This window comes from Papaver somniferum, unplaced genomic scaffold, assembly GCF_003573695.1.
Source record: "Papaver somniferum cultivar HN1 unplaced genomic scaffold, ASM357369v1 unplaced-scaffold_137, whole genome shotgun sequence".
Lineage (NCBI taxonomy): Eukaryota > Viridiplantae > Streptophyta > Magnoliopsida > Ranunculales > Papaveraceae > Papaver > Papaver somniferum.
The window spans coordinates 9,029,764-9,050,874 of record NW_020622934.1 but is presented as its reverse complement, the minus strand read 5'-3'; the positions used below and the strand labels follow the sequence as shown (position 1 = coordinate 9,050,874).

At 37.8% G+C, this 21,111-nt stretch overlaps 1 protein-coding gene and 1 pseudogene across 2 annotated transcripts; both read right to left on the bottom strand.

Annotated features, from left to right (window-relative positions):
* Positions 1-327: 327 nt before the first annotated feature.
* Positions 328-6,631, bottom strand: LOC113334970 (BRCT domain-containing protein At4g02110-like). 2 transcript variants are annotated; one of them, XM_026581194.1, is made up of 10 exons: positions 6,371-6,631; positions 6,145-6,249; positions 5,857-5,958; positions 5,625-5,709; positions 5,440-5,509; positions 5,208-5,252; positions 1,747-5,058; positions 1,382-1,598; positions 704-1,280; positions 328-465 (listed from the first exon to the last, which is right to left on the bottom strand). In XM_026581194.1, the coding sequence occupies exons 1-10, from the start codon at positions 6,557-6,559 to the stop codon at positions 437-439; spliced, it is 4,731 nt and encodes a 1,576-aa protein (XP_026436979.1). In that variant the 5' UTR covers positions 6,560-6,631; the 3' UTR covers positions 328-436. The 2 variants fall into 2 exon arrangements, 1 of the variants encoding a protein (XP_026436979.1); XR_003353066.1 differs by lacking the exon at positions 328-465 and having other exon boundaries at positions 851-1,280; positions 1,382-1,558.
* Positions 6,632-14,515: 7,884 nt separating this feature from the next.
* On the bottom strand, positions 14,516-17,875 carry LOC113334347 (annotated as a pseudogene).
* Between the last annotated feature and the right edge of the window lie 3,236 nt (positions 17,876-21,111).

Below are 21,111 nucleotides of genomic sequence, written 5' to 3'. Positions count from 1 at the left end.
GGAGAATGGGTAGTGAGAAAGAGTTTGTTGATTATTTTTCAAAGCATGATGCATTTTGGTCAGCAATGTCAGCTCCAACAGCCTAGGGGTAGCAGTAATCAGTAGCAATAGGCTCATAAAATAAAGAGACTTAGATCCGGATTAGGTAAGCAATTTCTGCTCCACTTTCTTTCTTGTACCACTCAGTCCTCACCACATTGTTTTAGAATATTCAAACAGAGATAGGTTGTACTGTTTTGTATTGTATGTGAAGACTGACGCTACTCAAAGTCCAGTGAATCTTAGTTTTAAATGAATCGGCTGGTGGTGTTGGTTGGTAGGTAGAGACTTGCCTTGGATGCATACATCTGTACTGAACTCATGATCAGGTTGAATAAGATTCTCCGGCCTGTGTGATACCCTTGTTCCTCTTGTCATCCAAATAGTAGAATCACATTCAGAATACGCAAATGATAATCAAATAACCTAGTAAAAATACACAGGATGAGCAATGGGAACACTGACTACAGAAAAGGGCATTTTAAAAGCTCTTTGAACAAGTCAATTAAGGAAACCGACCACAAGTAAACACCATAAACCTTGGTTAAAAAAAAAAAAAAACAACAAATTTACCTACTCAACAGTAAAAAAAAATCTACCCAATCAACAGTGATATTTTTACAAGTATATCTCAATTCTAAACAACGCAAACATTACTTCTTACCCCGCATACTACTAGACACTTTCTTCTTAGAAGTCTTTGGAGGATCCTTTTTGCAGTTTAATGTTATGCTACAGTTTGGACAAAACCAATCCTCCACTGGAATAGATTTCAAAGGAGGATTGCAGCAATCAATATGAGTACCAATTCCACACCCTATAGATCCACTTTCATCACCACATATAAGCATTACCTCTTCACGGTCACGAGATCCACAAACTTGGCAAGGAACATCACCACTGTCACTGGGCTCATCGTTAACAGCAGATGGCGAAGACGGTTCGACAATCTCTTTAGACCGCATTTCGAGGTTTGCTAATGACTTATCTGCCCATTCATTGGTGTTGTATAGAACATGCTTATCAAGTGCATAATCAGGTCTGCATACGTACTCAACCAAGTAATCAGCCACTACGCATGGGATCTCATTTCTTATGAATTCTTGAACCCACAAATCAGCCTTTGGCATTCCCTGAGTTATAACCGCGAAATCAATTCCGGATTTGAGGAACTTGGTGTAAGGAGGCGAAGTTGCAAGAATGGTACCATCGCCTGCTTTCACCACACGTTTCAGGGTATCCTATTTCACAATATAGGAGGAAACAAAAGTAAATCAAAAACAAATGCAAGGATGCTGTTAGAAAAAGATAAATCAAAATTTAAAAAGGAATTGATCAATACCAACGGTGGAGCAATGCATTCTCCATAGACAATAATTCGCATTCCATGAAAAGCACCATGACCAGTCCTTTCCTTTAACTGGCGCCACTTTCTGGGAGCCTCAAAGCTAATTGTACCTTCCTCATTAAGGCCAGTTTTAGACCACTCGTATGGCTCTTCCTCCACAAACTTCCCAGCCTGGTTACAAGCAGTTAAGTAATCTGTCTTTAATATCCACCTACATTGTAGAAACTCATCCAATATATCAGTACCCACAGCATTTGATTATAGATAAAGAGAGTTCATGGTAAATTCAAGATAAAAGCGCTAGTGAACTTGAGACATTGGCTGCAACATTTTCTGTAGGAAAAATGTTGATTTCATACCTGCCTGATGCTGCAGCGGCAAAGAATTTCTCTGTTCTTCTAACTGGATCTGGGACGATAAAGTGGGTAGCTTGATATGACCAATTGTGAGAATCTCTGCAACATCGTCCTTTTAAACGCTTAATAAGTTGCTGAAACTCCTTTCTCTGTAGACGGTGCCCACTAAGTATAAACAACATAGGTTGAGAGTTTAGGGGCTTTGAAACCCTTCCTGCCTGAATTATATTTGAATCAGTACTAGATTCTGCCTTTTTATTACTCTGGTTACACTTAATATCAGGATTAGGAACTACATTTTCATGTTCTCCTGACTTGACGCTGGGACGTTTTTTAGCTGTCTTGGTCTCCTTCTCGCCATCTAAGGGCATCTCAGTATTACTCTCTTTGGTTTTACTTGCATGACTTGCCCTCCTTTTTGCTTCAACCACAGTTTCATTTTCATGTTCTCCTGCGTCGACAGTGGAACGTTTTTTTGCTGACTTGGTTTCGTTCAAGTCATTTATGGGTTTCTCTTTCTTGCTCTTCTTGGTTTTGCTCGCAAGACTTGCCCTTCTTTTGGTTGCAACCATCTCTGCCCTCGTTTTATTGATCTCATTGTCTACACTGTCCTTGATCTCCCGAGGTACAACTACTTCTTTCACGGCTGAAATACCATTTCTCTGATCCTCGCTTGACGGAGGTTTCACCTCACTCACAGGGATTTCTTCTTCACTGGCTTCAGTAACCATTTTATTAGCCTGCTTTGGTTTTGTTAACGACTTCGATACAACCTTTTTCCTCACATATGTTGCTGAACGTACAGTAGGACCTTCGGTTTCAATGGTCTTATTCTCCTCCACAGAAATGGCTTCTTCTGCTGTCTTCACAGATACAGTTCTCCTCTGAACTCTACTTTTAGGATTTGAAACTTCATTTGTCTTCTCCATTTCCAAATTCTCATCATTGACTACATCTTTCGAGGAAGACACTGTAACTTTGTTCGCCCGGTTCGAAGAATGCACTCCTCCTGTAACTTTCTTCGCTTGATCCTCCTTATTTTTCTTAACATCCTCCCTATCCACTTCTGAAATCATTTTCTCACCATCCATCAGTGAGTGATGGCTATGTACTTTACTTGCTGACTGCTGAATCGTTTCTGAATTCTCTTTTATGCCTACATCAGCTTTAGAGGATAGCTGAGCCACCTCCTGACTAAATGATTTCACAGCATTCTCTTCCTCTGGAGCTTCAGTTTCATCATCCAAAGCATCACCCGTATTCACAGATGAAGGGAACTGATTGGAGTTTTGGTCCATAACTTTGTCCACATCTCGCGGCAGCCCAATCGTCTCTGTTTGTACATTAGACAGCTTCTCCTGCACTGCTTTATTTGTGCCTTCTTCTGAAATCAACGAATCTTCACGTGTGGTGGTTGCCTGATCCAATTTAAGAGTACCTTTCCGTTCCTTAGCACTAGCTGCACTAAGCAGTCTAGTGCCCAAACTTTTCTTTTTTGTCCCTGATCTCGAAGATGGTCCGTTCTTTTTCCCGTTATTTAAACCTATGTTGACAGAACCTCCAGATTTATCAGCCTGTGTCTCTGGCGTTCGAGAAACGGGTGATGAGGTCTTGGTATCCAGGCCTGCTGATCTGCTAGCTCTGAAATCACCGAAGCCAGGAGAAGAAACCAAGTCAGTCTGTCCCAATTCCTTTAATGATGTCTCAGGTGTCTTTGCTGCAGATGGGACTGACACATTCTGCTGCAAAGGAGATTTCAAATCATCAGAAATCATATTTCTTGAAACAGGCAATCCACATTTCTTGGATTTTTTTTGGACACTTGAAGACTTATTTTTTGCCAGTTTAACAGGTTCATTTGCTGAAGAATTCGCAATAGCTTCAGATGCATGGCTACTATTGGCAAGACCAGGACTTGGTTTTCTTTCCAGTGAAATACTAATGTCTCCTTCTGGTGTAGTCCCAGCTACTGTACTTCCTGTACCAGAAGTTACTGAATATGGACTTCTTCTCTTTATAGATCCTGAGCTCGTACCAGAAAGACCCAGCTTTCTTTTTAGAGTAACCGACTGATTTTCTGTAGAGTTGATGTCCACATCCATTTGATGGCTTCTATTGCTCGGGGTAGAACTTGATTCCATCTCCGGTCGAACAATCCCCCTTTCAAGTGCAGTACTTGCTACTGTACCTGTTGCCGCAAAAGTTCTGAAATTAGGACTCCCTTTTTTTAAGGATTCATGGCTCGGACTAGAAAGGGATTTCTTTTTCTTTGGAGTCCCTGCCCTTCCTTCTAGTTTCGAGTGATGTAACTCTGACCCATTCTTCTGATCTTCGATATGGCCAAAATCCAAGTTATCCTTGACTTGATCTGCTTTTAGTGGCGAAATTCCAAAACCGTCTTTGCCTGTGTTTGAAGACTTGGGGCTTGAACAGGAAAGACCCTTTTTTCTCTTTGGGGTAACTGCACCATCTTTCAGTTTGGAGTGATGTAATTTTGATTCATTGCTTTGATCTTCAACTTCCCCAAAATCCAGTTTGTTCTTGACTTGGTCAGACTTTAGGGGTGAGATTCTGAAACCATTGTTATTTGTTTCCGAACCCCCTAGGGGAGAGCTGCGTAAATGACTTGAATGCTCTCCAGAGAAATATGGAACTGGAGAGGTCTTCTGCATTTTTTTCGTATGACTTATAGTAACAGTATTTGTAGCATCAGAACTTAATGGTCCAGTCTTAGAGCTTGGGGTGTTGTTGCCCCTGCTACCAGTATCATCATTACGATAAGCTCCACTGCTGAGAGAACCAAAGTCCTGCTGATTTGCAACAAGTGGATTTGGAGTTTTCTCAGCTCCTATAGATTTTCCAGCATTTATTGAGAATCTACTTTCTGTATCAAAATTCTCACTGGTACCAATCAAGCCTTTAGCAGTGGATCCATGTAGGTGCACACTAGATGTTTTCCTCACTGGTGTGGTCAAGCCAAAACCCACTAAATTCGGACCATCACTTCCCCCTGGCAGCTTAGATGAACTTTCTGCAACATCTCCCACGCTTGATCCCTTTTTACTGATTTTTGAAGTAATATTTTCGGTGGTATCTAACAAGCCTTTAGCTGCAGATGTCTGCTTGCTGATGGGCCTTTCTCTTACTGGTGTGGACAAATCAGAACCCTTTGAAGTTAAAATACCACTTCCAGTTTGCAACTTAAATGAACTGCCTGTGACATTTTCCACTCCTAACTGCGCCCTATCTCTATATTCTTCAGTTTCATCTTCAGAATCCTTAGCTTCAGCCTCCATTATCTCTATTTCATGACCACTATGATGAGGAGATAAATAAATAAAATGGTGTCAGAATAAGAATGATCATGACCAAACCTTTCATCAAATCAATTTGTTCCTAAGAACATATAATGCCCACAAACAATTAAGGCAATAAGAAATGGAACAATCGATCAACACTCCCACCTCTTGTTGTAGTCAGATTCTGGAAGTATCTCCCAAGCTTTTAAACTGTAGAAAATAATACTTCTATTAACAACCAATGCTAAAAGGAGAAACACAAAACAAGTTTTTGAAAATTTCAATCGTCACCATGTAACGGGTTTCCCACAAACAGATATTATAACTTCTGTATTCAAGATTCAAGGGCATAATCTAGAAAATTTGGAAAAACTAGATGAACAACTTTTATTCATACCAGTCCTCCAACCATCGATGATTGACAAGCTTTATTCTCTGCATTTTCTTTGCAAGATCGTACTTCTCACCTGTTTAAGATGTTCACCCACATTCAAATCAATGACTTGATGCTGATACAGAGATATCCAATAAAACTTCAAAAGGAGCTTAAAATATTTATTTTTTCTCGATTAGAAAACATACCCTCAAATTTGTAGCAAATGAGATGAGTGACTTTGTTTGCTACCAAAGGCTTAGAGAAGTTTGCCCCCATCATGCTTACCATCCTCTGAAAAGCAAATCAACAAACAACATAGTAAGACAACCTATGTGGCTGTGGCAGCCAAAATGGTATTGAACTTCCTCCTGTAATGTTCTTATTCCATAAACTAATTCAAAGAGAATACATTAAAATATCTAAAAGTTGGCAATTTACCATTATATCTTCACGATCTTGCCTTTGGTATCCTGTCAGGCATACAATAAAAGATTTTGCACCCACAATTCCACTCAAATCCTTTACAGGTCTGTACAAAATCTGCAGAGGAGCCAACAGAAAACAAAATCCTTTATGTACTTCCTACTATCAAACACACCCCCACTACACATGCTAGCACCACCACGGTGCAATATTCTAAAACCCTAAGTACTGAAAACAATGTTCAAACTTCACAGCAATATATATATATATAAAAAAAAGAGAGATAATTAGAAACTAACATACCAAGCTAGAATCCACTGGCATTCCAACATCGAAACTATGATCCACCCAGAGCGAGTTCACAACCGTTTTACCATCTTTTCTAGCAATAGCACAACGTTGGTCATCCTACAGAACCAATTAATCAATCAGACAAACCCCGTATAACCAATTTCAGTTCACAACTAAAATCAATTTTCAAAATTAGAAAATACAAAAATTAGGGCAACAATCAAGTCTTACTACTTACATAAACAATTTTGTCGACAATAACATGTGTACAAATAGAACCATATTCACCGACGTTAACTCCACCACCATTAATAAGTTTAGATTGTACTTTAGCCTCTTCTGATGGATTGAATCCAAGAAGAATGAAACGAACTCCATCGAATATTTTCGAATCACTACCTCGTGCACCTCCATAGTCTTCTCCCATCGATCTGAAATTATCGAAAAGAGGTTTCTCGGATTATCTATTTATTAATTATTTTCAAGGTTTTCGAATATGAAACCCTAGAAATAGGTTGAGTGAAATAGAAAATGGTGGGAATTTCCCCCGACAATTAAAATATTTTGATTTTTGATTTATTTTTTTGGTGTAGTGGCGGGAAAAGGGAAATAATGGCGAAAATAAATGTATACACGAGTAAAAATATAAACACGTCACGTGTAAAGAAAGATTGCGCGTTGCTAGTGATAAATTGTTGCGTTACGTCTGACGTTGGTGAGCGTTAGATTGGGAATGATGTGGGTCTGTAAGTAATAAGCTCGTGTTATTCTGTAGATTAATGTTGTAAACCGCGGAGGATCGGACCATGTACCACTAGCGTTCCGAGGAAGCTATTGGAAGCTTCACAGTCACAATCACAATTACAATACAACGCAGCGTATTTGGTAAGATTTATGAATTATTTTCATATATATATATATATATAAATGTAGTTACTTATTGATAGGTTAGCACCGTAACATGTTCAAATAATGTAGTAGTATGTCGTTGGAGCTTGGCTTGTTAGGTTTCCAACTAGTTAATGTAATATTTTTTATCCAATAATAATAATAATTATATTTATTTATTTATTTTTATAAACTCCATTTTACATTTATTTTTTATAAGAAAAAAGAATAAATTGTTACATAAAAAATAGTTATTCAATTACATCAGTTTGGACTACAAGGCTAGCACCATGCACAGTCTCAGCATTCAAAAAGATGATGTTAATGTCACTGATATCTATCGACCAAAGAATTTGGAATAATTGCGATAAATCAGGACCTTTCCAGTTTAAACTACTTAAAACTAAAGAGTTAACTGCTAATTTAGCTAAACTAGTTGTAATACTATTATATTCCTGCCCAACCTTGATCGGGTTGCTCAGAACAAAATCAAGTGCTTCAAATACGGTCCCCAGTTCAGCACTAGGTTTTCCTATTCTTGCTCTGCAGTCCCCAGAGATACGGTCTTTGTAGTTTATTGCGCTCACACAGTTCCCTGAGAAGGCATAGCAACCAGAGCAAAGTTAGTACATTGGTAAAATGTAACACCAAACTTTTTTATGTGCTGCCTAATTATTTTTTCCCTGATATCCTGAGTATCCCTTTGGTAATACATATTATTTAGAATGTGGCTCTGATTGTGCATAACCCTGTAAAAAGAGCAAAGGTGTTGTCTGACACTGTTAGCAATATAATCAGTTGAGTAAGAGATCTTTTAAATATGAGGTTACATCTGGATTTTAAATGAACCAGCAGGTAGTGGCAAAGGTAGCTCCAACTACTGAGATTGTATTTTGGGGTGAACCAATTGTTTAGCCAATCCTATAATGAGTTGGGATTTCCAAACATCTGGTGGTTAGATCCAAATAATTGGGTTCAAACAGAAGAAGCAATAGGACAAGACATTAACACATGAGTAGTATCTTCTTTAGTACTTTTGCAAAAGGAGAAAATTTGATCAATGTAGCTGAGGATACTTACATTTTTAGCGCTAGTATAAATGATTCCATAAGCATATTTCCAAATAAACAGTTAGATGGTTAGTGAAGTATCCAACTTTCAAATCTTTTTCCAAGCTGGGTTGCCAGGGTGGGACTGTCTCCTTCATATTTCTTAAAGATTTTCTTGTCATAAAGAGATTTCATTGTAAACTCCCCTTTGCTATTTAAAGTCCATCTTATGGTATCTTTCTCTTGTAAATCAAAAAGGAGTATCTTGGATAACTAACTGATCTGCACGAGATAACTAAAGTGCCATAGAGTTGGTATCCCACTCTCCACTAGGATTTATCAGTTAATTGACAGTAATAAGGTCATCAGGGCATTAAGGAGGTTTCACTAGTGTGTTATCTTTGTTATGGGTCCATTTACTTGAAGAATACGGTGCCAGGAAAGTTTTCTCTACTCTTTATTATCCTCAGGGAAATGGACAAGCCGAAAGCACCAACAAGACCTTAATTCGATAGTCGAACGGTGCATGATAACCCTAGAACATGGCACGAGAAATTACCTATGGCGCTGTGGGCATATCAAATTTCACATAGGAGCTCCACCGCAGTCTCCCCTTACTCGCTTGTCTATGACGCTGATGTCATTCTCCCAACAGAAATCAAAATCCCGTCAGCCAGGATTGCAGCAGCAAGTGGAGTTCAGTGGAATGAGAATGAAGTGTCAAGCTACAGAATAACAGAGTTGGACACTCAGGATTTTACAAGAACTAAGGCAGAGAGCATGCTTAGGCTTACCAAAAGAAGGATTTCCAGGGCATACGACAGGGATGTAAAGCCTCGAGTTTTTCAAATGAGAGATCTGGTACTGAAAACAACCAAGCATATTCAACATGACACGTCATCTCCAAAGTTTTCCTCCAAATGAGAGGGCCCCTACGTGGTCACCAAAACATACAACAGTGGGTACTATAAGATTTTCAAAGTGGATGGGGGGAAATGGAGGCAGTCATCAATGACATGTGGCTCAAGGCATACTGCGGCTAATCATTGTTCCATCTCTCATAACCTAGCAGCTCGATCAATCAGGCATTTCTCTCATATCCGACTTATCTAGATTTTATACTAGTTAAGACATGTCAATGTAAATTTTATTTCCTTACCAAAAATTAAATGCAATTCATTTTCCAAAACAATCAATCATTCTCAAACCTACTTATTCAAAAGAAAGAGGAAGCAACAAAATGCCTGAAGAAAATTTGCGGCTCGGAGCAGACCATCTAGCAAGTTATTGTCCCTTAAAAGCATCTTCTTTAGCCTATCCTGAAACCTTTCAGTCTTGCTCTTCAAATCTCGGATTGCCTGCTCCACTCTCTCACATTAGTCAGCCAAAGCCTTTTCTTTCTCCAGTATAGCCTTTGCAGCGGGAACGACGTTAGCAATAATACCTACTCGATCAACTTTAATGATGTCAAGTCATTGCCGAAGCCAGCTTACATTAAACTTCATGGATTCACAGGTGGATATCATATTTTCCCACTTTTCAACGGATGATTCAGCAACATCGCGAATAGACCTGCTTTCCATTTACACGATCATAGGAAGAAGACAGTTCACTGTGGTAACCAAGGCAGACGAACAATGTTGCACCAAATCCTTGTGGCAATATGGACATACTTTCTCCATATCTTGGTGTACAAGGGAACAAACTCTTTGCGCACTAGGAATTCACCAACAGTTCGATAACTAGAAGACATGCACTTCATATGGATGTCAAATGGCAAACCTGCATTAGGATACTCACAAGTGGAGAGACCCAAGTCAACGTCTTCCAAAGTTGCAGCAGTGGGCGTGTTTGAGTTGGAAGGAAGAGGAGTCGCAAGATCATCATCATCAACTACTGTTACACACCTCCCAGCGGGATACCTCTACAAAAAAAACAAAAAAAAGGGTTATTTTTCCGGTCGTGACATGCGCACAGGTATCAGCTAGCTGAGAAAGCATACCGATGTGACCTTTTTGACTCTGATGATCCTGATAGGGGAGTTATCACGAGATCCAAAGCTTCACCCACTCTGAAAGACTCAGTGTCAGCGTTAAAAAGAAGAAAAAAAATCTATTGCTCCAATCAAGAGACGATTAATTATTACTCTGGACACAGATCGCCGATGCGTGGTTAAAGGATCTGGCTGAGTTGAAGATGACCCACTATTGTCTAACATGGTGAAAGAATACAGTTTTGGAAGAAGGAGCACGGCTACAAATACTAATTTAAGAATAAAAGATGATGGTTCGATTTAATCCTACAGTAGAAACTCTATAAACTAATGTTGACGGGACCATCAAAATTTATTAATTAAGCGAGATATTAATTAACCGATAAATTAATAATTATTAATTTATATATTGATGGCTGCAAAAAAAGTTCTCCTGATTGTGGATAATTTTCTAGCTCATCCAAAAACTATTGAAGGACTGCAAAATGGTGAATTATTTTTTTTGCCACCAAAGACAACTTTAGAAATTCAACGTTGTGACGCAGGGATTATACGGGCATTAAAAATGCATTACTGTCGCCGATTTTATAGAGGTCTTTTGGAAGGCTATGAATTAGGGTCGTCAAATCCAGAAAAAATAAATGTGTTAGATGTAATGAACCGTGCAATTTCAGCATGGACTATAGATGTTCGTACAAGTACACTAGCGAACTTCTTTAGTCATTGTAAACTTCGATCAACGGATAACACAAGTTTAGACAATTTGGATGAACATACAGACAGTGCAATCACTCGAGACTTGCAAAATTTGATCAAGAAGTTGGGCTATGCAATGTCGACAATTTCCAAATATATCCGAAAGAAAATGAAGTTACACATTTGTTGAACGATGAAAAAATAAACGAGAGCATTATGGGAACTGATAAAGATGTGGAAGAAGAAGATGAAAGTTCTACAATATAGCCCCCTTCACGAAACGAGGCTATTAAAGCAGCAATCACATTGAATAATTTCTTGCTAAGCTATGAGAAAACACCACCAAAAATTCTTACAATGATAAGAAAAGTTAAAGATGAAATTCAATGCGATATTGGTTTTAGCAAAAAACTGAAGACAATTGAATCATTTTTCAAAAAGTCTTAGTAAATCATTAATGTATTAAGTATATATATATATAATGGGTTAGTAATTTATATTTCATATGGGGTCTACATAGGTAATCAAAAATGTATTATCTTATAATTTTAGCGAATTATTAATTTGGCACGTTGTCCCCTACTCGGGACCGGCCAAAAATATTATTTAAGAGAGTTTATTAAATAATCGAGTATTAATTAAAAGAGTTTCTACTGTATTTGTATATACATGTTCCAAGATAAGAAAATCCTAGGAGAAAGCGCTTTAAATGCTGAACAATCTCAATGGGACTTATCCGATGAATGGGGATTCAACGTCGACCGAATCATGTTTCTTGTTGAAACCCTAGCCAAGACTGAAAGAAGATCGTTTAGATATTCAAACGAAAGGTGGTTCTCAGCCAACAGGAAAATAAGGGTTTCCCTTCAATACCCATGTACGTTGGCTTGGAAACGCCCGGTCTAGCTCAGGATCCTGGACGTCCATGCTCGTTGTTGCATCTTATGATTCGGTCAGCATCGACGTACCAGAAAAAGAATAATTTCTAGATTCCTTCGACTGGTGGCTCGACTCACTGTTTCAAATTCAAGTCAACTATTATTTCCCTGGTAACATCTATCTACTTCGTCATATTAATTTTATTTTCGACTGTCCCCATCTAGTGCTTACCCCACAACAATGTCACTGTTACGTACTAAGCAGGGGACACAATGTTGATGGTAGTTTTTAGTTCGGGGCTAAAACCGTAAAACTCCATATTTATGTGACTTCATTCTGTAAAGAAGTAGAGACGTTTAAATCCAATGAGTGCCTGCCTTTTGGCTTACATGTATATAATTATATTTATGAACTTTGCCCGGCCGAATTCAGGATTATATATATATATATATATGAACATATAATTTGTATTTACTGAGTAATTCAATATCCACATGTATGAATTTTATTGGAATAATATTAGTACATTGTTTCAACAATCCCGAGTATTCTGTAAATTTATTAAGCTCCTAGTTGCATTATTCACTAATGCAGAACCTGTTGAGTATCTATTTTATGACGTGTTCCCAGCTGAACTCATAATATTGACATGACAATTAATGATTCACTTAGCCAAGTAGCATGAATCTCCCGAAGTGTCTGAATTAAGGAATGCATGAAGGTGCCCGATCATAAGCCCACAGGCCGTGTCAATGAGACCAGCGCCACGCTACTCGTAAGAGTGAAAAATTAGTAATGTTGTTTAATATACAAAATTTACTTAAAATTGATTAATTTTGTGTAAATACATAGTCTGCGGGCTTTAGGGTACTCCTGTGCAGTACATTTATTTAGGGTATAGGCTCATTTCTCGTCAAGCTACCCAATTTTTACTCTTTTCTACGGAGTCAATTTTTACCCTACTACAATATCACAATCGGTAGATAATGAACATCAAAAAACTACAAATTGTGAAAGTAGATAAATTTGAAGTTTCATTTGTTTTGAAAAAATTGAATTTGGGGCTACTAACACAATCAGTAGATAATGAACATCACTAAACTACCGATTGTAAAAGTAGAGAAATTCGAAGTTTCATTTGTTTTGAAAAAATTGAATATCGGGCTACTATCACAATCAGTAGATAATGAACATCACCAAACTACCGATTGTGAAAGTAGAGAAATTCGAAATTCCTTTAGTTCTGAAAAAATTAGAATTTGGGACGACTATCACAATCGATAGATAATGAACATCACGAAACTACCGATTGTATAATCGATTGATAATGAACCGATTGTGAAAGTAGAGAAATTCGAAATTTCATCAGTTTTGAAAAAATTAGAATTTAGGGCGACTATCACAATCGGTAGATAATAAAAATCACGAGACTATGGATTGTACAATCAGTAGATAATGAACATCATTGATTGTGAAAGTGGAGAAATTCAAAATTTCATTAGTTTTATAAAAACACTAGAATTTGGGCGACTATCACAATCGGTAGATAATGAACATCATGAGCTACCGATTGTACATTCGGATAATGAACATCACTAAACTACATATTGTGAAAGTAGAGAAATTCAAAATTTTATTAGTTTTGAAAAAATTAAAATTGGAGCGACTATGATAATGAACATTACGAGGCTACCGATTGTACAATAGGTAGATAATGAACATGATAAACTACCGATTGTGCATAATCGATAGATATAGTACTTTATTATCTACCGATTTTGGGACGTTAAAGGCGTAGAATGCATTTAATCGTGTCTCTAAACTGAACCTTTAAAAGACATTCTTCTTGATATTTCCCACCTTCTTCTCCGTACTCACTCGTTTTTGATTTGATTTTAGGTAACCCTAGTTTTCTTCCACTTCTTATACTTCTCTAAAATCTTAAATCTCATTAACTCAAATGATTTCCTAACACTAATTATATAATCTATAACCACCGGTCAACACCAAATAACACTAATTAAGTCAACGCTAAATTAGTTATTACGAAAAATGTGTGGATAAAGGGTCGGCTCTAGTAGCCCTATCTTTTGTTTTATTAGCCGCCCCTAAATTTTTTTGGGTCACCCCGGAAAATGCCAGATAAAAAAGGTTGAAAGCCCAAAAAGACAATTTTGCAAAGCACGTTATTACGACTTATTCCTGAATATTTGCAGTTTGCCAAATCGCTATTGGGCGAACTAATAAAATAGTACTCCCTCCGTTCCACTTCAGGTGATGTTTTAGGGTTATATTTTTGTTCCACAATACTTAAGGTTTTCATATTTTTCCAAAAAGCTACCAACAACACTCTTACTTTTTATCTTGGAACTATAAATTTATTTTCAAATGCACTAATAACATTTAATGTTTAAAGACTTTTCTCAAGGACATTGATGGAAAATTTTAATACCTCTCTCTATTTCTTAATCTACGTGAAAACTCTTATAACATCGTCTAAAATGGAACGGAGGGAGTAGTATATTAATATTGAACATTGATTATAAGAGCAATGTGTTAGAATATGTTCACAGGGTTCCCATTGGTTACAGGTCCTCTGAGAGTTACCATCCAACTCTTATTTTCTTCTCATTCTGATTCTTTAAGATCAGAGAACCTGTAATTCCAATTTCTCCGATACAGTGTTTCAGTGCTTTTCTGTTGCTATACAGATCCAAGAGACACAAGCACAGTGTTTCGATCCTCTTGGACGCAACGCTACAGAGGATCACTATACCTTTTAGATTCCTCAAAACTGAAAGTGTTCTGCTAACATTAGAAGCTGAAAAAAAAAGAGGTGTAAATTAAAACAACTGGACAATCCTAAAATGGAGCAAGCTATATTTGGTTGCGCATCTTACAAGGTGAAATGAACACATTTTCTTGTAATCACTGCTTCTCCTTAATACAGGACTTACACCTCTGAACTTACTTACAATCTTTTAGAGTTCAGTAGCACAGTCTCCAATTCTTAAAACGAATACAATCACATACAGATTTATGCAGAGTAGTTTAGCTACAACAGCTCTGAAACATTTAAAAGAAAGTAATTTGCCATTCCCCCATAATAGAGGGTGTTTTTTCTTTCCTAGACTACTTTTCTTTCTATACAGTAGTTTGACGTTTTCCAAACCTCAAACTTGGAGGTATGTGTAACCAGTTAAACTAAGGAATAAAAGAATCACCAGCTCATCTTCCAGGCAGGCAGTCTAGTTTGCCTGTAGAGCTTCCCACTACATGTCTTTTGTATACCACAAGAACAAAATACGACCTCCAGATTTTCAGCAGAAATATACAACGGCATAAGTCAATAAACGAGCAGGGAATAAGAGCACGACAAGCAGGTGTATGTTTTGTGATGCAACAAATCTACTTAGCCTTTTCAATGACTCTCTTCCAGTTCTGAAGATGACTGAAAACCGAACTTGGTGATTAGAAAAATTGCTCTGTGCCACCTCTCCACTCTCAAAGATTCCTTTGTGGTTACCTGATGGTGAAATCAGTGTCCACCAAGATTGGCGACGTCGCTCCCTCCTGGATTTTCTTAATTGGTTTAGTTCTTGTCGGATTACATTGCGCACTGACCCTAGGTAGGAGTTCATGTCATGGTCTCTGTAAATAGCACCGTCAGAACCATATGCAGATGGATCACTGAGGATCTCAAGTGGATGCGGCGAATTTATGAATACGTTTTTTGCTGCCTGGAGTTGCTTTTCTGAATCTTTAGAATCTAATAAGGGACAGCTCAAAAGGTATAAGCCGCTCCCAGATGGGAGAAGATGATGGTGTGGGGAGTGTTTCTCATCTGGTTGTAGGATTAACATCTCACCCATTGGCGCATATAGTAATTTCTAGAAAATAAGTAAAATGTTAGCAACCTATATTGGTTTAAAAATCATCAATCATATTGCTGCTTGTTTAAAGGCAAGGGTGGAGAGAGAGAGACTTATACCTGGTTCGTGAGACAGGGATGATTTCGAAAGTTGCGATTGACAGCTTTGAGAAGCTTAACCACATGATCAGGGTAACTGCATGAGAAGGCTCGCGGTACTATGTCTTTGTGTAAGGTAATGGCTTGGAGATGACTCCGAGGCAATCCCAACCTACGGAGAAGCTGGTCACCTCCACACATAATTGATGGTGCACCAAAGGTTATAACAGGAAGTAAAGATGAAAGCGGCACTTCACCACGTAACAGTAACATGATATTTATAAGCAGCGACAAGCTTCCCCCAAGAGAGTGACCAGTGAAACGAAAAGTTGCAGAGTCACCACAAGTCTTCAGATGGGCACAGACTTCTGGCAAATCTGCTCATAGATCCCTTTTGCAGCCTCATAGATACCTCTATGCACTAATACATCTAATCCCTGAATGAGAAAGAGTGAAATTTACTCTGGCAGGCTAAAGAGGAAATGATAGATTTGGCAAGTACACTGTAAAGTTACCTCAAACTGAACAGGCTCAAATAGTAGATTTGCTTGCCAAGAAGCCAGGGACTCGGAACCCTGAACAACAAGACATTCAATATCATATGTTAGGTGATCATCATACGCATCAGAGGTACCTAAATTTTATAATCAGCCTATACATATGAGATATAATTTTGACTTTGTGAGTATATTTTTACCTGAATTACGAAAAATCTTGTCCCACTCTGATCGTCGTCACATACGAACCATTCGCATGGTGATGTATGCAGTGAACTCAAGTCCTTTGCTACAGCTTGTTTCATTTCCTCTTTCGCAGCAACTACTGCTGTCAAAGAATTAGTCGTGGCTACAAAAGAAGCAACTTCTGCACTTGTTAATTCAGCTTCTTCGTCAGTTTCATTACTTCCTTCAGATTGCTCCTCCTTTGTCTCCGATTTAGAGGATTTAACCGGAATACGAGATTGCAGATAGGAAGCAGCAGAAGCAGCAATATGATAAGCAATAGATGGGCTTACCCTGTAGCCACTCTTCTTATTTTCATCCTCCTCCTCCTTTACCTCATTTTCTATTGTCTGTTCTGCATCTTGAACATCCACTGGATTTGGCTTTCCAATAGCTTCAATAGAATTTGCTTTAATCTCTACCGAAGAAGTAACGAAACGCAATCCTTGTCGTCTCAAGAGATTCTCTGGCTGACACAACAAAATTTTCTCCGTGAAACAACAACTAATGCAGAAACAACAGTCACTAGCAAATGTGTAAAGTTTCAAGCAGGGTAAGCAAATCTTATACAATGCAGATCACCAATCAGTGCCCATGCCTGGGTATATTGCACTGCACCAATAGCGCAGGGAGAACTAAAAGATATTTGCATATATACAATGCAGATCACCAACTAAATTTGAAGTGCTGATGATAATTTTCCCTAATTTAGTTTTATTCAGATCAATATCAAAAGTTTGATGACAAGATAGACTATTTTTCCAGAGAGGGTACCTTAATTTTAGGTATAGAATACGCTAATTTCCCCAAATAGGACGTTTTAGCGTATAATTTAGCTTCAGATAATGTAACTTTCCTTAGCAATTTCGAGAAGGAATCCCTATCAAACTCAACAATTTCATCACTACTTCCTTGACCAATTTCAGATCTTTCGTCTTCAGAACAAGGACAATCCCCAATTTCTTCATCATTTGTAGATAAATCTTCATCCTTTTTGTACTCCTTTTCAGTTTTAGATCTCCATAAAGACCTAATTTGTAAAATCTTTAAACCCCAGTTTCCACGTTGCTCCTCTGTACGTATTGGTTCGTTTTCCCCTTCAATTTCTTCTTCTGCTTCTTCTTCTCTAATCAAATTAACTCCATTTTTATCATCCAGGTTTTCATGATCAGCTCCGCTTTCATTCCCTCCTCTTTCTCTGGTCCATAAAGACTTCAAGGGTTTTGTAAATAGAAACCCATTAGTGGTCGTAGAATCAGAAGAAATCGAAGAAGTAGAAGAAGAGGATGAACGGCCTAATGCACTAATGTGCGCCGCATGCGTTCGATTCTCTACACTTCCTACACCACCGAAGGAATGGATTCCATGAATCATCCCTGGTTTGAAACAGAGACCCTCCATTATTTCTTTCTTTCTTCCTTTCTTTCTTTTTCTCTCTCTAGATTTCTCCGACCTTCTGGAAGAGATACAGAGAGAGTGATATTTTGAATGGAAATAGTTAACGTGCAGACAATAGGTATGTGATTTAACGTGCGCCACAATATTGGGAGAGGAGAACAAGGACGACGACGAAGAAGGAGAAGTGGGAAGAAGGTGGTCGTGAGCATTTAAAACATGTACCTGTTATTTTGGCGAGTAGCGGTTGAGAAATTGTAACGTAACAGTTACCCCAAGAAATGATTTTGCCTTGTTTATTTGAAGTTTGAACAACAACGACGAGTTTTTGTCCCGTTTCCTTCTTTTTTTGGTTGATACATAGGTTTTTTTTTTTTTTTCCTTAATCCATAAAAACAAAGCACTTTATTTGATGAAAAGAAAAAGTTTTTACAAGAAATTTGTAGGAAGCCTAACAATAAGTTGGGCTCCGACACCTTGTTGAATAGCTAAACTATTCGAACGAAAAAAAATTACCAACTTTTATATTTACATCATGCCTAGCTATGTAGGTCTTCAACTTTTTCAAAAACTCAATAGTTTCAATACCAAGTTCACCCAAAAGACTATTATGGTAACCAAAAGACTAGCATTCACATATGACATAGCCTGTCTGAGATTTCGTCTTGCCCCAGCGCATTGAAAACTTTTATGCTCGCACACTATTTAAACATTTTTTGATCTAGAAACATCAGAACTAACTACTAGACATATGTATGGTTGTGATGGTACTTGCTAAAATACTTTGGGGCTTACGGATAATGATGGTAGCGCATTACGTCCTGCGGATATTTTTGTCTGCAACTGGGAAAGTGGTCGAGATATGTGCTTGGATGTGACTGGGGTCTCGCCTTTTTCTGGTGGGGGGTCCGGAATTTTCGTTCCGACTTAGCAAAAAGAAAAAATACTTCGATAAGTGTTTGGCTCAAAATTATGGCTTTGGTACCCTGGCTTTCACGACGTTTGGTGGGCTTGGTGAGGATACGGTTGGTTTGCTTAAGAGGCTGCATAATCATTTGTCTAGGTTTAATGTTGGTGGAAAGAAATGTTATTTCTTTCTTCACAGATTAGGGTTTGTGATTCAGAAAGGTGTCGGAGTCCAGCTCGTCGCTAGGATTCCAACTAGTTTCTTGTCGTCTGATGATGTATTTGACATTTAATAACTGGAAATTGAGTTTTTTTAATTCATTTAGTAATAAGTAAAAAACTTGTCTAAACTAAATGAATTCATTAAATACCGTTCAAATTTTTTCATGGTTGATTGCGACGCTGTTAGGTAAAAGGATGCGCGAGCAGCACGTGAACGAAAAAGATATCCAATGTTGGCCATTGTTTGTCAACAATTAAAAAAATGAAAATTGTACCAGGAGATAGTTGTAAAGTTACAGGATGCATTTCCACTGTGAAAATTTAGCAATGTAATTGCGACATGATTTGCCTCTTTACTACAAGCATTAAGTTTGAGCGCTCTGTAAACCCTTTTAAAATCCACCAAATGGTCATTAATGTCTTCAATTCTATTATTTGTTGTCTACTTATTCACTGGGTATTCATGCTTGTTATCAAGTTATACGATGTTGGCATGCACCAGTTGCGAATTAGGCATGATCATGAAAAATGAAGCTCACCAGAATACAAGTTACGGGATACTGCGTAAGTTATTTGCATCACAAGGATGGCGCAAGGCAAGGATGACATGTGCTTGGCTGATGAACCCTTAGCAAGATCAGGATCAATGTATGCACCCAACGCATGGACGAAGCGTAGTAAGTACATGACAAGTAGGTTACAAGAATCTATGTGCTACTTCAAGGAATGACCAAGGCCTGAACAATACTTACAAGTCAGTGGTGCCTGCCAAATATGCTACCATTTCCAATTACAGTAAGTTGAAATGGTGTGGAACTATGTTTAAAGTATCATGCTTGCAAATCATGTGTGTAAGGGCAAATCGACATGCATTTTCCTAGCAAAAGTGTAATTTTACATTCAGGTTATGTAGTTGAGTGATACATCGGGGAGTTTTAGTCTGCTGAGCATAGCAGTGGAGGTGAAATTTCCCGATCCGTCACATTGATGGTCTTGGAAGAATATTCAGCTCTGAAATGAACTTTATATAGGAAAATATATACTAGTAGCTAGGTAATTGGGAATTCATAGGAAACTGACATGATAAACAGATATCAAAGTTGTTTCATCCTCCTGAACTTAAGTATGATGTTATTTGTCCTTATACAAAAGTTAAACATCTTTTTAATCATAACGGAGATGGTTGGGGTATAGGTCTTCTTCAAAACATGTTCTATTTGGAAGTTGTCATATTTCTACTATTAGAATTTACATTATTCAAGATGATATTCCGGTTTAGCTATTAGAGAAGAATGATCTTTTTCTCTGTTAAATCGATTTACATGAAAATGTATGAAGAAAAGTATAACATAGATAATATACAACAAGAAATGAGAAAAATATAGAAAGCTATTAATATTTCATGGTGTTAAGCATTTCTTGTGGAAATGTTTTAACAACTACCTTCCCATGAGACAAGCTAGCTCATGTTCTCATGGATGCTTGTCTTTTTTGCTCTTATGATCATGAATTCTCATCCCATGTTTTCTTACAGTGCAACTACTCTAGAGCAGTATGGTTTGGTCTGAAGAGCATCTCTTTTAGTCCCCAACTAACTTTGCAGCAATGCATCACTGGTTGAATTTAATTTTTTAGATGCGGTCAAAACCTCTTGAGAAGTTGGTCACGGAGTTATTATTTCCTGGTCCATATAGAACTATAGATGTGAAAAAGAGTCTTTCAAAATCATAATATTACTCCATAAAATTTGGCTGGGAAAATTATGACTATGATCAGAATGCAGCAGTTCATAATGCATTAAAAATCTCCCAGAATAGACATCATCCAAGATGGATGCCACTAAAGCTTTAAATATGAATTATGATGCTAGCTTTGATCACTTGAATACGAATAAATGCATTGTACTAATAATTAGTAATTTTTCAGGTAACTGTCGAGGAGCAAGGTGTATCCACATCAATGCAGTAGTGAGTCCAAACCATGTTAAAGGTCTTGGATTACGGGAGGTAGTAAAATGGGCAAGGGATCTCATGTTGTAGGTAGTGAACTTTAAGTTGGACAACAATAGCTTTGATCACTTGAGCACGAACAAATGCATTGTACTAATAATTAATAATTTTTCAGGTAACTGTCGAGGATCAAGGTGTATCCATATCGATGCAATAGTGAGTCCAAACCATGTTAAAGGTCTTGGATTACGGGAGGTAGTTAAATGGGCAAGGGATCTCAGGTTGTAGGTAATGAACTTTAAGTTGGACA

Coding starts and splice junctions, on each gene's coding strand:
- LOC113334970 (XM_026581194.1), bottom strand. CDS start 6,559: ATGGGAGAAGACTATGGAGGTGCACGAGGTAGTGATTCGAAAATATTC. Junction 5,510..5,624: donor CATTTGCTACAAATTTGAGG/GTATGTTTTCTA, acceptor CATCTTAAACAG/GTGAGAAGTACGATCTTGCA. Junction 5,059..5,207: donor GAATCTGACTACAACAAGAG/GTGGGAGTGTTG, acceptor TCCTCATCATAG/TGGTCATGAAATAGAGATAA.